Genomic DNA, 16,680 nt, shown 5'->3' on the forward strand with positions numbered 1-16,680 from the left:
GTTTGAATCAAAACAAAACCCATAAAATCTTAGGTTCGAAACACCCTCCTAAATGCATGATTTAATGCATGAAAAATGAAAATAAATGACAAAGGAAGGGTAAAAAAGTCTTACCGGTCTAAGAAGACAAAAACCTTGCAAAAGAATCGGAGGAAAATGAAAAAAATCTTCAGTGGGAGCTTGGACAGATCGGATAGAGAGAGAAAGAGTTTGAAAAAGTTTGAAAAGTGCTTGAACACATGAGAAAACTCGTGATTTTAAAAACTCTCTATACAATTTTCAAATGGTCGAAAGTTAGGTTCGATCGATCAAAAAAGCCTTCGATTGATCTAACAGCGATCGAGCATTGATCGAAACAGACAGTAGATGACCAAAATTTTAATCGCAATTTCGATCGGCTGAGAAGCAGATTCGATTAATCGAAATTCTGGAAAAACCAAATTTTTGAAAAACAAAACATTTTTATGCAAAAACTCCTCAAAGAAAAAAAATTTATGAATAAAATGCATGAGTATGAGATGAAATGCTTTTAAAAAGCACATGACTTAAGCCCAGATCTCCCAAAAATTAAGATTTTCACTCAATTCACCTTAAAAACTCGAACTTCAAAACACATTTTGCATTTAAACTCAAGGAAGTTTCAATCTTGGATGGCCAACACTAAATCACACACAATAACATGTACAAAGTTTAGCAAAGAGTAATTTGTGTAGTGTGTGCAACTAGCAAAAGCTCGAGAGACATGTGAGGTGATATGTGAATAGGAATTAAGCACAATTTCTACAAAATCCATCACATAGAATTAATAGAGACTATCCCTTAAAGAGGTACATCATATAACTCTCACATCTTCTAAAATAAAAGTTTGCAATCATGTAAGTTTCTTGATTTACCTCATAATGTACACACCAATTTTATTTGATCTGAAACTTATTAAGAATTAGCCGGGATAATGTACACACCAATTTTAATTGATTGAATTCATTATATTCCAATAATGTATACACCAATTTTAGCACTTAAACCGAGGCTACACCTTATATTCTTTTTGTGCATGTGCTACACTTTCTCGAGCACAAAATCTTACATATGCACTAAAGTGTTCATGATTGGCTAATAAACAGTGGTGAGATGGTTATTTATGTCTTTCTCAATAAGTTCAAGTCCGACAATCAAAGGCATGTGATTTCAAGATCAAGATCATGTGATCAAAAATTATAAACATCTTCCCACACAACATGCACTACAATTCTCAAACCAATAAAGTGCAATAAAATAAGCTCATCCAAGCTAAAAAAGTACATAAACAAGTTATGTAAAGATAATATGGTCAACCTTGATTTCAAATCCAAGAGAACAATGCAAAACACGTTTTGTTTCCCTTTTTCTTTTTTCTTTTTTAAATTTTATTTTTGAAAAAACAAAAACAAAAACAACCTAGAATGAAATGCATGAATGTTATGCAATGCAAATCCTAGAAAAGCAAAGAAAACAAAAGAATAAATACCAAAAAAATGGTCACAAAGAGTAGAGCAATGAAGCACAAGGATCATGAAGCCAAGAAAGACTAGGGACACAGAATCACACCACTTACTTTACGAAGTGTCTCAAACTTACTTTTATCAAGAGGTTTGGTGAAAATATTAGCATTCTGTCGTTCAGTAGGGATATACTCAAGAGTAACAATCTTTCTTTCAACCAAATTCCTAATATAGTGGTATCTAATCTCTATGTGCTTAGTCTTAAAGTGTTGAAGAGGATTCTTAGAGATATCGATAACACTAGAATTATCACAATAAACTACCATGGTGTCTTGTGATATCCCATAATCACTTAAAAGCTTTTTCATCCAAAGAAGTTGTGAACAACAACTTCCAGCAGCAATATATTCTGCCTTTACAGTTGACAAAGAAACAGAATTTTGCTTCTTACTCATCCAAGCAACAAGATTGGCTCCTACATAAAAACACCCACCAGTGATACTCTTTCTATCATCGGCATTACCAGCCCAATCAGAATCGGAGAATCCAATAAGAGAAAGATTTGACTCTTTACTATAAAACAATCCATAATCACAAGTTCCACCAACATATTTGATGATTCTTTTAATAGCATTCAAATGTGAAACTTTAGAATTAGATTGAAATCTAGAACAGATACCAACACTAAAAGAAATATTAGGCCGACTAGCAGTTAAATACAAAAGACACTCAATCATGCTTCTATATAATGTAACATCAACAGACTCACCTGATGGGTCATTTGTTAATTTTGCATTTGCAGCCATAGGTGTTCTAACATGTGCAGCCTTGTCAAGTCCAAATCTCTTGACTAGATTTCTTGCGTATTTTGCTTGGTTGATGTAAATTCCAGATTCTATTTGCTTCACCTGCAATCCCAAGAAATAAGTTAGCTCACCAACCATACTCATTTCAAACATTGCCTTTATTTCATCTGCAAAAGATTGAGCAAAAGAATCATTAGTAGCACCAAAAATAATATCTCAACATAAATTTGAGCTACAACAAAGTTATCCTTATCCTTTCGTATGAAGAAAGTAGTGTCTGCAAAACCTCTTTTGAAACCATGCTTAGTAAGATATGCAGTTAACCTATCATACCAAGCCCTTAGAGCTTGTTTCAAACCATAGAGGGCTCTCTTCAACTTGTACACATCATCTGGTCTGTAAGGATCAACAAAACCCTTTGGTTGCTCAACATAAACCTCTTCTTGCAACATGTCATTCAAGAAAGTACTCTTAACATCCATTTGATACAACTTGAAATTCAAATTACTTGCTATGGCCAAAAGTATCCTAATGGATTCCAATCTAACTACTGGTGCAAAGGTCTCATTAAAATCAATCCCTTCCACTTGTGTGTACCATTGAGCAACAAGCCTTGATTTATTTCTGATAACAGTTCCATGTTCATCAGACTTGTTCTTAAATATCTACTTAGTTCCAATCAAATTGACTCCCTTTGGTCTAGAAACTAACTCCCACACATCATTCCGAACAAATTGATGAAGTTCTTCATGCATAGAGTTCATCTAATCAGCATCTTGAAGAGCTTCATCTACCCTTTTTGGTTCAAATTGGGATAGATAGCATGAATGAGTGATTACATTCAAAGCTTTGGATCTCAATCTCATGTTATTATTCAGATTGTCCAATATGTTAGTGACAGGATGATTTAACTTTACTCTTGAAGAGGGACCTTTGACCAAAGATATGGAAGTACCTTTCTGTTTTGATGAAGGACTAGGCTCTATTTGTCTTAGTTGAGTTTCATGAACCGGTGTAAATGGTTCTGAACTTGATGGTACTGAAACAACATCATTCAACACTAACAACTCTTCATCACTATGCTTCCCAATATAATTATCAGGAATAGGCTCATCAACTTCCATGGTCTTTTCTTGAACAGGAGGCATGTTTTCTGACTAAGTTTCAAAAATCAATTCATCATTGATCACCACATTTGAAGACAGATGTGCATTGATAATAGCTTAATTTTGCATATTTATATCATTGTTAGAAAGTATTATTATACTTATTTTGAGGTAATTCATGCATTTTATATTTGGTTTTGGAATAATGGTGAATAATCGATTTTGTGCTTAATTGAATCTTATTGCGTGAATTTGTCTTTTGTAGGAGAATAGAATTAAATAAGTGGATTTGTGCACATAATAAAACTAATGGACTTTACTTTTACAAGGGCCATGATAAATTATAGAAGGCCAACCAAATTAAATTTAAGTCCAATTGGAGCAGGGAATCAAAGGAAATTTGCACCAAGTCCAAGTCCAATTCGAATTAGGATTCCAGCCTGCACATCAGTTAGTATTTTAGGCATAACTTTCGGCTCAGATGTCCAATGGAGATGATTCAAGTTGGGCTGGAAAGTTAACTTAAAGAGTTACAACTTTTTTAGTTTACCAAAAGTCCGAATTATGATGTTAAATGGGCCAAAATCGTCTGTTAAGTGAAGCCTAAAAATCTGAGATTTTCCCCAAACGGGAATTCAACTTGTAATAGGATTCCTTGACCTATTTAAAGGTTCTTTAGGGCAAAATTCAGGGAGGCTAATGCGAGTTCTGGAGGCTGAACATAGAGAGTGCGGCTACTTCTTTGATTTTCTTACATGACAGTTAGTTTTGTTTTATTTGTCTAGTTTAATGTTTAGTATTTTATTTTTGTGTTTTCTTTCAATTACTATGAGTAGCTAAATTTATAATTAGGGTTGAGGATGAAACCTTGTTAAGGATTATCAATAATATTTATGTGATTTGATTTTTTCTACAATAGTTATTTTTTAATGATTTAAATTGTTCTTGTGTCATATCAATTGACTGATATGAGATTCTAGATATGAGTTCAATCATGTTTTTCTCATAATTTAGGATTTATCTTAATTAGTTGAGTGCTTGGTTTATTAATTCTTGATTATAAAATTAGATATTGCTTGTGATTTGTTTGTCAATGGATATAATTTATTATTTGATTTTTAGAATTTGATATATTTTGTGATTTGTTTGGCTACGGATACAATTGATGATTTGATTTTATACTTAAGAAGCGAAGAAGAACATGCTTTTGATTTTTAAAATCAGGATTTTAATGAGAATATTTTCCATGATAGCAAGATTGATTTCTAGATTATCATGCAGTGGTTGGGAAAAATCAATGATCATAAATATATGCTGATACGAATTAATAAGGTGGATTCCAAAACCTTAATTCCTTTCCCTTGATTGTTTACATCTTTTTATTACTTTATATCTTTTGCTTAGTTTAACTATTTGCTTAATTTTATTATTTGCTTAGTTTATTTAATTTCAAAACAACTAATTTTTATTAAACTAGATTAGGATTAATTTGGTTAAGATTTACTTAATTTTCCTACATTCATTTAAGTCTTTGTGGGTTCAACCTCGTTCTTGTCAAACTATACTTCGGTATGGTTCGTACACTTGCGAGTATTTTAAAATTTCACAACAAAGACTCCATGACTGTTTTAGTTCTTAGGTTGTAAACTCTGTAAGCTCTACTGGTAGAAGAGTATCCCAAAAAATATCCCTTGTCACTTTTTGCATCAAACTTTTCTAGGTTCTTTCTATCACGTAAAATGTCACAGTTACTGCCAAATATCCAGAAATATTTGACAACAAGCTTCTTTCCTCTCCAGAGTTCATAGGGAGTTTTCTTGAAATTAGGTCTGAAATACACCCGGTTGAGTGTATGACAAGCAGTGTTAACTGCTTCTCCCCAGAAGATTTTGGCAACTTCTTTTTGTGTAGCATGACACGTGCCATCTCTTGATCAACCTTATTCTTTCGTTCCACTCTTCCATTCTGTTGTGGGGTCTTGGATGAAGAGAACTCTTGATGTGTGCCTTGATCATTGCAGAAGGTAGCCAGCTTTGTGTTTTCAAATTCTCTCCCATGATCATTTCTGATTCTAGCTATCACAGCACCTTTCTCAACTTGCAATTTCTTGCACAAATGTATCATCTTTTCAGGAGCCTTAGCTTTATCTTTCAAAAGTACAACCCAAGTATATCTAGTAAAATCCTCCACAACAACTAGAATATACTTCTTCCTACCTAAGCTCTGAACTCTAGCAGGACCTATGAGATCAATGTGTAACAACTTAAGAGGTCTGGAAGTTTGAACTTCAGTTACAAACAGATGCTTGGACTTCACTTGTTTATCCATCTGACATGGTCCATAGATACACTTTTCTATCTTCTCGAACTTGGGCAAATCAATAACTGCATCACACTTGGAAATCTTCTCTAATTGCTTATGACTAGTATGTCCCAACCGTTGATGCCATAAGTCAACTTGATTAATCTTTGCACTAAAACACTTGTTGTTTATACTTGGTGTTATACCATAGCAGTTGTCAACTGTCCTCACACCAATACATATACAGTCACCTCTTCCATCAAGTATCTCGCATTCATACTTGGTGAATAGAACATTCAGTCCATTGTCACAAATCTAACTAATGCTGAGTAAGTTAGCTTTCAACTCATCAACATACCAAACGTTTTCAAACATAGGCAACCTTGGAATGTCCACAGTACCAATGCCTCTGATCATAGATTTGCTTCCATCTCCAAACGTGACTGTCCCAATCTTTCCTTCAAAGAGTATCTTGAATAAAGCTTTATTTCCTGTCATGTGCCTAAAACAACCACTATCCAAATACCAAAGACAAGAATCACATGCCTTTAAGGCGGTTAAAGCTATGTAACACAAATAATTCTTATCACATGTAATTATACCAAGATGTCCAAGGAAAGATTTGATAAAGACAACAAGAGACAAAAACAACAAGTAGACAAGATGACATATCTGCAAAAAGAGTTTCCAAGAATCCATGACAGCAGGGGTCAAGGATCAGCTCAGAGATCAAAAGATTTACGCAAAAGAGCTACCCACTCTGATATCACTTGTACGTTTTTAGACCCCTTAAACACAACCAGATTAACCTAGTTATTTAGCCAAGTGATTAACTTACGTAAATTAAGCAGATCTAGGTTAATACAAATATATCATCTCATGCAAAGCAGCGAAAATATAAAGAACACAATGATATGATGACCTAGGAAAGCCAAACCGGTAAAAAACCTGGGGAGGATTTAACCTAGCTATCCTCAAGGTAAAACTGAATCTACTATGAAATAATTGAAGTTTACACAATAGTGACTTAGACCACTAACATCCTATTGCTACCTCAAGTTAGAAACTTACTACCACGACCACATGACAACTCCGAGTTCATGGACTACTTCTTTCTTGGATTCCCAACAAGCACAAGCACTCCCGCTTGTATATCTTTAAATTCTTGAATCTGCAACTGAAACGATCATCAAGTTCTTGACATAGTCTTGATCCTTCATAACCCTAAGTATATGTGAAGGAAAACACCTTTAGATCTCACAAAAGATTCACACACACAGCATCAACAACCTCTGAAAAATGTGGCTAGGGTTTTGCCTTTTACCTAGGGCAAAACATAAAACCCTACACGTAAAACGGGCTTGGGCTGAGTTAGAAAATTCTACAGAAAAACAATCTACACGACTTTCGATCGGTCGAGTCTAATTCTCTATCAATCGAGCCAGGCAAAATTGCACAGTAAATTCTGCAGCAACTCAATTCCAACTTTACATATAAGACACATACTTTGAGCAGTCTAAACAACACTAAAACGTTTTGATCATGGTTTGCCAACATTACAAATTAATGTTCTAATATATTTAAACCTAAAGGTCTTAGAACCTAACAACTACTTTCTCTTCTTTTTTCTTATTGTTTTCTGTTTTGGTCAATTCATGTTTTCTGGCCAAGATGACCGATATTCGCCGGTTCGTCTAGTATTGTCTAGTATAGGCCGGTACTTTGAGTGGTACGAATCAAAAGGAATTTTGTATTGGTTAGCTCACCAGAAAGATGAATTTCGGCCGTATCGGCCCGTACAATATTCAATTTTCAAATTAATTGGCCAGATATTATTGTTCAAACTTTTATATATATATATATATATATATATATATATTTTAAACAGCATCTTTTAGAAGTTGAATCTTGACTTTTCAAGAGGTGAGTTTTAAGTCACATCTGCGACTTATGTGGCCATTATAAATAATTGGTCACCTGGATTTCGATTCTTCAAGAGTCAAGATTCAATGATAAATATAAAAGAAGCTTTCGGAATCTAGCTAAGTGGGTCGACTCGTCTACAAAGGCTGAGTAAACCTTTCTTATCTTCAATTTTGATCTCAAGTTCTCTTCATTTTTCCTATCCTTCTCATTTTCAATGTCCAAAAATTCCCCCTTTTTTGTGCAAAATTTCCACCTAACAATTTCATGTGTTTTATTGGGAACCAAACAGATTTGATCAATCAGTTTCTTTTGAAAAATCATAATCTAGCGGACCGTTTTGTTGGGCCCAAAATACAGAGTTCCGAATAGAATTGATCAATCAGTTTCTTTTGAAAAATCATAATCTATCAGACCATTTTGTTGGGCCCAAATTACAGAGAGAGAGAGAGAGAGAGTAAATGCAACAAAAAATGAAGCTTCAGCAATAAGAAGCCTTAATGCGATAAGCCCTTCTTTAATCTTAGGCCAAATTAACCATACACCCAACCATGCCCAAACCATACATAGGCACACCCAAATCAAAAACCTAGTTGAACAAAACCCATCACAACCCAATTGAAACGGGAAACTACATCAAAGAAACAAAGATTTCGGGATCAAACGCCCCCCCGCAGTGGCCAGACTCAATGGAGATGGATAAGGGACATGGCAGTAATGGAATCGCCGTGAATCAATGGTTTCGGGTTGTATTGGAGAGAGAGAGAGAGAGAGGGGTTAGTAGATTTAATAATCTAATTTACTAATATTAGAAGAATCTTGACTCTTGAACAGTAGCAATGACTTCAGTTTCCTCCCATTATACTTATATATTATCACGTCCAATGGTTTTTGCAACATGAGGCAAATACATTGAAGCATACTCCATTATTGTTATTTACAGGATTGCTCGTCTCTAAGATATTGAAACACATCATGCTTCCATAGCCTCTATGCAGATCATGGTACTTACAAGTTACAACAAGCTTAATATTATTTGAAGATTTTCAACACGCTTATTCTGATATCCTGAAATGATAAATTTGAAGATTTTCAACATTAAGTTTTTGGAAATTACTGCGCTTTCTGTTGGTTATAAACTTGCCCCAACTGTATGCCCTATATTTTGCAGGGTTTTGCTCATTTGTCAGCTCCTCTAAAGGCTTTACCATGGTGTAGTGCGCCGGGTTGAAGAAAAATGGAAGAGAGAACCGTTCCTTCTCTGAGTTCACCATCACCCTGTGCTCCACACTCTCATACCTGTCATTGCTCCAAACCTAAAAACATTTCCATTCAGAGTCAAACTGGCCAACGACAAAAGCCTCCAAGTACATACCAATTCCAATATAGGCATAGAATTGATTTTAATTGGACTAGTAATTATATTTTTGATCCATACATGCATATATGGACAACATTGAGAAGAAAGTGATATTCTAACATAATTCATATACTTGGATTTGGATATTGTATATTGTATTTTTTTTTTTTTAATGAATAAAGATAATTTGGATATTGTAGACAACTTATTTCTGTTCTGTCAAATTATATGTGGATTTTGCTCATAAATGCTTTCTTGGGTTTCTCAGTCAGTTTTACCCATAGTAATTGATACCTGAAAGCAAGTTTGGCTATTAACAAAAATATGAATGATTTGTACTTAGCAGAGTTAATTTGAATATTTGAGAATGTTACCTGAATAATGTCACCAACATTGATGATATAAGCATCTGGGGTGGGTTTGACCCGAACCCACTCTCCATCTGTTTTCCGCTTCACTTCCAATCCTCCAACATCATCTTGAGCAAGGATGGTTAAGGCACCACCATCCTTGTGCCGACCAACACCAAGTGCTAACTCAGGGGTTGGGCAAGGTGGATAGTGATTTAGTCGGATGAAACTGGTCTGATCTTTAAAGAAGCCATGGAACCTATCTGCTGGCAAGCCCAGGGACAGAGCAATAAGTTCCATTAACTTGTAAGCTAGTTTTACCATCTCTTGACCATATTCTTGGCATATCTCCCTGGTCAGTTGTCAAAGGAGCCCATTAAATCACATAGATGAATCCCCATGAATTGGGCTGCAAATTAAATCATAATTCTTGACAGATTCATTTCAATTCTAACTCTCAATTACAGAGGGTCCTCCCAAATAACAGTTATGAAGACACATTCGTATGTTACTAAGAAGTTAACCTTAGATGACTAATTATTAAAATGTACCATCCACTCTCTTGTGGTCTCCACTCACCAACTCTTGCAACATTATCTCCCACAACCATTAAGTGTGCTGTGATTAGAACTCCCCTTTTCATATCATGTAGAGATAGGTTGAACTTTATAATTTTGTCATCTAACTGATATTGGCTAGAATTAATATTGAAATTATCCATATTAATCCATAATAATTATTATTAATTAGTCGAATTTTATTGTAAATTTACAAAAAGATTTCCATATGTTATTGTTAAAAACCTTACCTTAAATCAGGCGGGTACTCAGGCCACAGATTATTCCATTCAGTGAGTTCCGTGTCATCAGGCTCATGTGAGGCAGGGACTATAGTGGGTTCCTCTATAGTAAAATCAAACACTTCTTTCCAGTCCCTAACATTCTTGGTATGCTCTGTGTCATAGTAACCAGACACCTCCTTTTCATTCCTGCTCACCTTCCTCTTATCCTCCAAACTCTGAGCAAAGAATTTCCTCGAGGCACCATCAATCTTCTCTCGCATCTCCAAAGGCACCCCATGATTGATCACCTGGAAGAACCCCCACTCCTTGCATGCATCGCCAACCTCTTTGACAAGGCCTTCAAATTCAATGGCAGAAACATTGCTGGAGGAGAGTATTGGAGAAAGATCGATCAGTGGGACACCTTTGCCTTCAATGTAGGAGATTCTTGGCCTGTGTTCAGGTTCTTGGATGAAAGCTGGATCAACCTCTCCCATGGTAATTGGTGGATGATTTTTTTTAGTGCTCAAAGAGGTTGGTATATTTTTATTTCTTAGTGTTCCACTAATTTGTAAGAATATTGGTGTGGTGACGAAGGAATGGTAGGTTTTTTAAGCTTTTCTATGTGTGAGATTGAGTTTTATTTATGTACATTGAACTTGGACGGGTTTTCGGATTCCGATGGTTCGAGGAGATTAAAATTAAGGTATGATTTTGTATGGTTGCAATATTTTTAAGGGTGTGACGTTTGTGCTTGCATATTCCATGGGTGAGCTGTTTTGTTCTATGTATGGATATTTTCCTAATGGCAATAAACATCTTACGGAACTTCTCCATTATTGTTGTCTTCATTGCACCTAAAGTAATTAGTGAAAGCGTATGAAATTTAAAATTGAAAAAATAATTTTAAATTTCAACCATTAAATAAAAAAAATGTAAAAGTAAAAAAGTAAAATTAGTAAAAAAAAATATTATGAGAGATCGGGGTTGCACTGCAGATCTCAATCCCAATTAAATCCATTATTTAAGGCACTAAATAAAGGACAATAGAAACTGTTCGTATTTTTCTTATATTATTTTTATTAGATGTAGATTTTGAAAACATAATCTTCAAATTGCATTTTTTTTAAATGTTATTAACGCCTGCATATCAAATTTTGTTTAAATTTGATATTATTTATTATTCGATTAATAAACTTAATTTTTTATATATAATTTTAGACCACAAAAATTAAGAGTCTGTTTGATAACGTTGTTCTAGTAACGTTTATATTTTAAAAAAAAATACGTGCAGATGAAAAAATATGTAGAAATACGTGTAATATTGTTTAAAAACTGAAAACTGTTGCTTAAAATGCCATACCAAATCACCCCTAATTCTACTCAAGCCTAATTAATCTAATAATATATGTACTATGTGAAGCTCATTTTTGAAAAATTAAACCCCGACCCTTACTCCCATACTCCACAAGAATTTTGTACTTGTGAAATGATCATCACGCTAATGGTTAGATTTTCAAAATTCACATTTAATAAAAAGTTATAAGAAAAGTTTGCAAGATTTCTTTTCAATTAATATAAGGCCCCTTTGTTAACTAATATAATATAATACATTTTGTAAGGACACAATTTGTACCTAAACCCAAAATAGGGACGGAATAGGTCCAAAGAGCCCAACACAATGAATTTGTAGAGAGTAGGTTTGAAATCTGGGTTCTAACGAGTTTGTATACTAATTATAATGGGCCAAGATCACAATAGAAACAAGTTTATATAAGGTAAATCGTCATCGGACTCAATCCAAGGAGGCTAGCTCTTCTTTTATGTTTTCCTCACTTAATAATAGATTACACATATTGTTCCTTAATCTACAGTATTTTTCTCTCCTTCTTCCCGATCCCCTATCCTAAGGGTCTCCTCTCCTTTTTATTCCTTCCTTCCTCCTCTCCCTAGCTTCCACGTATGGATGAATTTGTTGGTTTGGATACTTGTCCCTTCAGCACCTTCCTGAAGCCTTTGGAAGTAGCTGTAAGGTTGAATACTGATGCTCAGGCATCACTTTCTTATTAATACGGCAAAAGAGTCAGCTGCAGAGCATTCAATGCGGTTGTAGTAGCTTTTTTTTAGATATTTCATAGCATTTCCTTGTCCTGTGCTCTTACAACATTTATCCTTACCTACAAGATTACGTTGCTTCTGAGTGGAAAACCGCACATTCCGACCTTGGCTTTGCGTAGTCGAGGAAGTATACCTCCTCAGACCACCTTCTTTGAACAATCATTATCAGACCCTACTTCTTTATTTTACTAATACGGGTTCTTGGGAAAATATTTGTCCGTCCTCGGACTACATAATGTTCTCAAATTGGGCCTCTAGCCCAATAGTTATATAGATATGTACTCTTAGGCCTATCTCACCTGCACATTTAATTTTCTTAACATTTTGATTAAGGTTGCTTCACCAAAATAATAATAATAATAGTAATTGTAGGGGCATTGGGCCCAGTAATTTACCAAGGATGGCCCAACGAGGTCTTTTGGGCTAGAAACCCTAAACCGAAGACATCAAAATGATCTTGGAGTATCTGAAGGGATCTCATAAAGAAATGTCAAGTAAAGATATGATAAACGAATGACCAATTGTGTCCGAGGAGTATATTTGTCCTCGGATTGTTAATCCGAGGACATAGGACGAGAGGTTTAGTATCCCCGGGATATGTTATAAAGAATCCTACGGCTACGGGAATACACGGTACACGTGAAGGACAATAGAAAGGGCGGTGGAATATCTAAGGTAAAGCTGCTATCACCGCCCATACATTAAAAGCTATGTAAATTGATATATTGACTGCATGGATGGAAGGATGGGACGTGAGCATGAAGTTTGGAACTTGGTCCCTAACCCCAACGGGCTTTAGGGAAGGATTGATGGGACAAGTATCCAAAACGAGCATTACAACCATGAGGTGGAAGACGATGAAGAGGAGAAAAAGAAGTATAAATGAAGGAGAAGTCCTATGAAGAAAGGGGAGAGGCTTTTTCAGGAAGAAAAAGAGCCAATAGTATATGATAATCAATATTTGTATCCAAACTTAAGAAAATACTATTATAAACTATCCTCGAATTTCGTCCGAGGAGGAATTCTCAGTCTTACTTTTGCAAACAACTCTTTAATTTGTCCCATTGGGCCTAAAGCCCGTTCTTTCCCTTATTGTCTAAACCATCCTTGAAATCTAGATTACAAACTCATCCTCTACAAATTTATTGTAAAGAAAGGCCTTTCAAGCCCATCTCCCTCCAGTCATAGTTTGGAAATTTGAATTGTGTCCTTACAGTAATAATAATAATACAAACTCTATTTGCCAATGTAATACATTATCTATTAAAATGACCCATATTGTATCCAAAACACAAACATATTTTTTATTCAATAAATTTAGATACAAAAAAACTTTCACACTTGCTTAAATGACAAGCTGTTAATGGTAGATACAAAAGTGAAATCAATGGTGGACCTAGATCAGAATCTATAAAAGCTTTGCAACTCAATAGTTGTGAAAAAAAAGTTATATCTATAGTATTTTTCATTTTTATTAAATGTGAAGAGACAAGATATGTAACCTAATTTATATAGGATAAAGTTTAGCTACAATTTTAGTTGTAACCTAAGACTGTAACCTTACTCAATAAAATAAATATTACTATATATTTTGACAATCTAACCATTGAATTGCATGTTCTTTATGCTTTTAATAAATATATCAAATTTTGTATAAATTGAATATTATTTACTATGTGATCTATAATCTTATGTTTTATACATAATTTTAAACTACAAAAAATTGTAATTTAAACATCAATTAATGATGTAGCTATTGATCTTTAATTTTCTAGAAATTTTGCAAGCATAAAAGATATATATAAAAAAAAAAAAAAAAAGATGTAATCCAATGGTGAATTTGTTAAAATTCATCTCTAATAAAAAAATATTGAGTAAGGATATAGCCTTAGCAGGGTTTTGCTCATTCGTCAACTCATCCAAAAGCTTAACCACGGTGGAGAGTGCCGGTAGTAAGAAAAATGGATAAGAGTACCTTTCTTCCTCTAAATTCACTATCACCCTGTACTCTACACTCTCATACTCGTCATTGCTCCAAACCTGAACAATTTCCATTGCTTGAGTTAAACTGGTCAACTATAAAATTGTCTAAAAAAATTTAAGCTCCAATTTAGGGATAGATTATTAATTCTAATTTTTGGCAAGTAATTGTATCATAAATTTTCAGATACATACATGTATGAAGTACACAAAGAAAAAGTAGTATAAGGACATTTTACATATACTTCGATTCAAACATTGTAAACAAAACAAGTTCGAGCATTCTCATTTGGGCTCTAATTTCTCTATTTTACGTTCATTGTAACACCAAATGCACGTAAAATGACTCCCACACTTGGAAATGCAGCACTATTAAATTTTAACATTTTACTATAGTAATATCTAAAATATTTCTATTGTACAAACCAACATATATATCTTAAACACTATTATTTTATTCCACCTTCAATTATTTTAATCTCACAAAACATTCTCTCCAATAAAATAGTCTATGCAGTGTAAAGTGGTATTGTACCTAAAATAGATAAATTAGTTTTTGGTAAATAAAATGCATTTTTTTTAATGTAAATGCTCTTAGCCACTTACTTCGGTCAAACTTCACAAATTTTTCTCGTCATGATAATGTTAGACTTAGGCAGCATTCAGTGACTCTACACTTAGGAGAGTATGAATTTTGATGCGTTCTAGGGAAATTAATTCCAACAAAATACATTCTTCTAAAAAGTACAAATGTTTAGTATTATGCTGAAAGAAACAGAATTAGATTAAATAAATTGTTCATTTTATTTGTATGTAAACTTTCTGTGCAATTTTTGAGTGCGTAAAGTTGTATATAACAACATGTTTATAAAATGTATAAACACCACCATATACACACACATATGCATTTAACCTTATTCCAAACCTTGTACATATGGAAACTTCTGAGGTACTTGTAGAATATGGAGATATTGTATTCCTTCCTTTCACATATGTGATGGACCCTACCAAAAAATTACTCTCTCTCTCTCTCTCTCTCTCTCTCTCTCTCTCTCTCTATATATATATATATATATATATATATATATATATATATATATATATATCGCCACACACATTCACCTCACGTGCCTAACCTTATTTCAAGCCAAAGCTACAAACTTTTGGTTTTCAATTTAACAAGACAAAGTTGTGACAACTGACAAGATAATTATTGCAAACTGAAAATCTTTATCAACCATTAAATTGCATGTGAAATTATAAATGGTACCTTAATATTGTCACCAATGTTAATGACATAAGCATCTAGGATGGGTTTTACCCGAACCCACTCTCTATCTGTTTTCTGCTTCACTTTTAGTCCTGGAACACCATCTTCACAAGGATAATCAAGGCACCACTATCCTAGTGTCAACCAAGACCAAGCGCTAAGTGAGGAAAAGGGCATATCGGATAGTAATTGAGTCAAACAAAGTCGATTTGATCTTTGAAGAAGCCATGGAACCTATTTGCTGGCAAGACTAGGCTCAGTGCCGCAATTAAGTTCCATCAACTTGAATGCTAGTTTCTCTATCTCTTGAATATATTCTTGGTATGTTTCCCTGGCAAGGGAGTCCATAAAATCAAATATATAGAAAGAATCCCTCTAATTGTGTCTCAAACTAGATTTCAATTTCATCATTTTTTAGTGCATAGATGAACATTGTTTTTGCATAACTTTTTTCTATAACTATATCAGCACTACTAAGGGTCCGTTTGACATTTGCTTATTTTATTAAAACTGAAAACTTTTTGCTAAAAGTACTGTAAATAAATATAGAAGTTAGCTAAAATAGTATAGTGAGACCCACAAATAGTATCAAAAAGTGCAGTGAGACTCATGAATAGTAGCAAACTCATGAGCTTATTTTCCTAGGTCGGAACAAGTTGATAGGATCCCCTTTCGTGAAAAAATACCAATTGAAGTGGAAGGTTCCCTTAAGATGAGAACAAGACGGATGAGCTTAGCAGAACGACTTGCCTTCTTCCTTCCCATTGTTAGTCCAATGGAATAGTTTTTTAGGAAGTGTTTTGCTATCATCCTCTAGACTGAGATATACCATAAGACCAATAATTTGATTCGCGGGAAAGGAAGAACAAACTCGTCGATACTTCCGCCCCAACTGCCGAGACATCTCGGTCAGTCAAGGGAACAACCGCAACGTTATTAAGTGGATACAGACTCTCTATGGGAAACAGCAGACATATCATTCGATAATGTAAAACTTTTTTTTATTTCCAGTGATGCTTTTCTATTTATTAACATTTTCGTTTACAACCACTCTGATCCCCTATCAGAAAAATTCCCAATTCCCCTTTAGGGGCTTCGACTCTCACATAAAGTTCTTGTTTCGGCAATTCAAAAGTGGGGGAGGGTTTTTTACTAATGAATCGATATTCAAAATCATGCCATTCTGGATACCTTTTTCTATCAA

General features: G+C 34.2%; 1 protein-coding gene and 1 pseudogene across 1 annotated transcript; both read right to left on the reverse strand.

Moving 5' to 3' along the window:
• Positions 1-8,451: 8,451 nt before the first annotated feature.
• On the reverse strand, positions 8,452-10,728 carry LOC142605364 (jasmonate-induced oxygenase 2-like). Its single transcript, XM_075776829.1, has 3 exons — positions 10,136-10,728; positions 9,352-9,679; positions 8,452-8,933 (listed from the first exon to the last, which is right to left on the reverse strand). Exons 1-3 carry the CDS (start codon positions 10,603-10,605, stop codon positions 8,673-8,675), a joined length of 1,059 nt encoding a protein of 352 aa, XP_075632944.1. The 5' UTR covers positions 10,606-10,728; the 3' UTR covers positions 8,452-8,672.
• Positions 10,729-13,915: 3,187 nt separating this feature from the next.
• LOC142644346 (jasmonate-induced oxygenase 2-like) overlaps positions 13,916-16,680 on the reverse strand; it is an 11,088-nt pseudogene continuing 8,323 nt past the window's right edge.

This window comes from Castanea sativa, chromosome 7 (genome assembly GCF_040712315.1).
Source record: "Castanea sativa cultivar Marrone di Chiusa Pesio chromosome 7, ASM4071231v1".
Classification (NCBI taxonomy): Eukaryota; Viridiplantae; Streptophyta; class Magnoliopsida; order Fagales; family Fagaceae; genus Castanea; species Castanea sativa.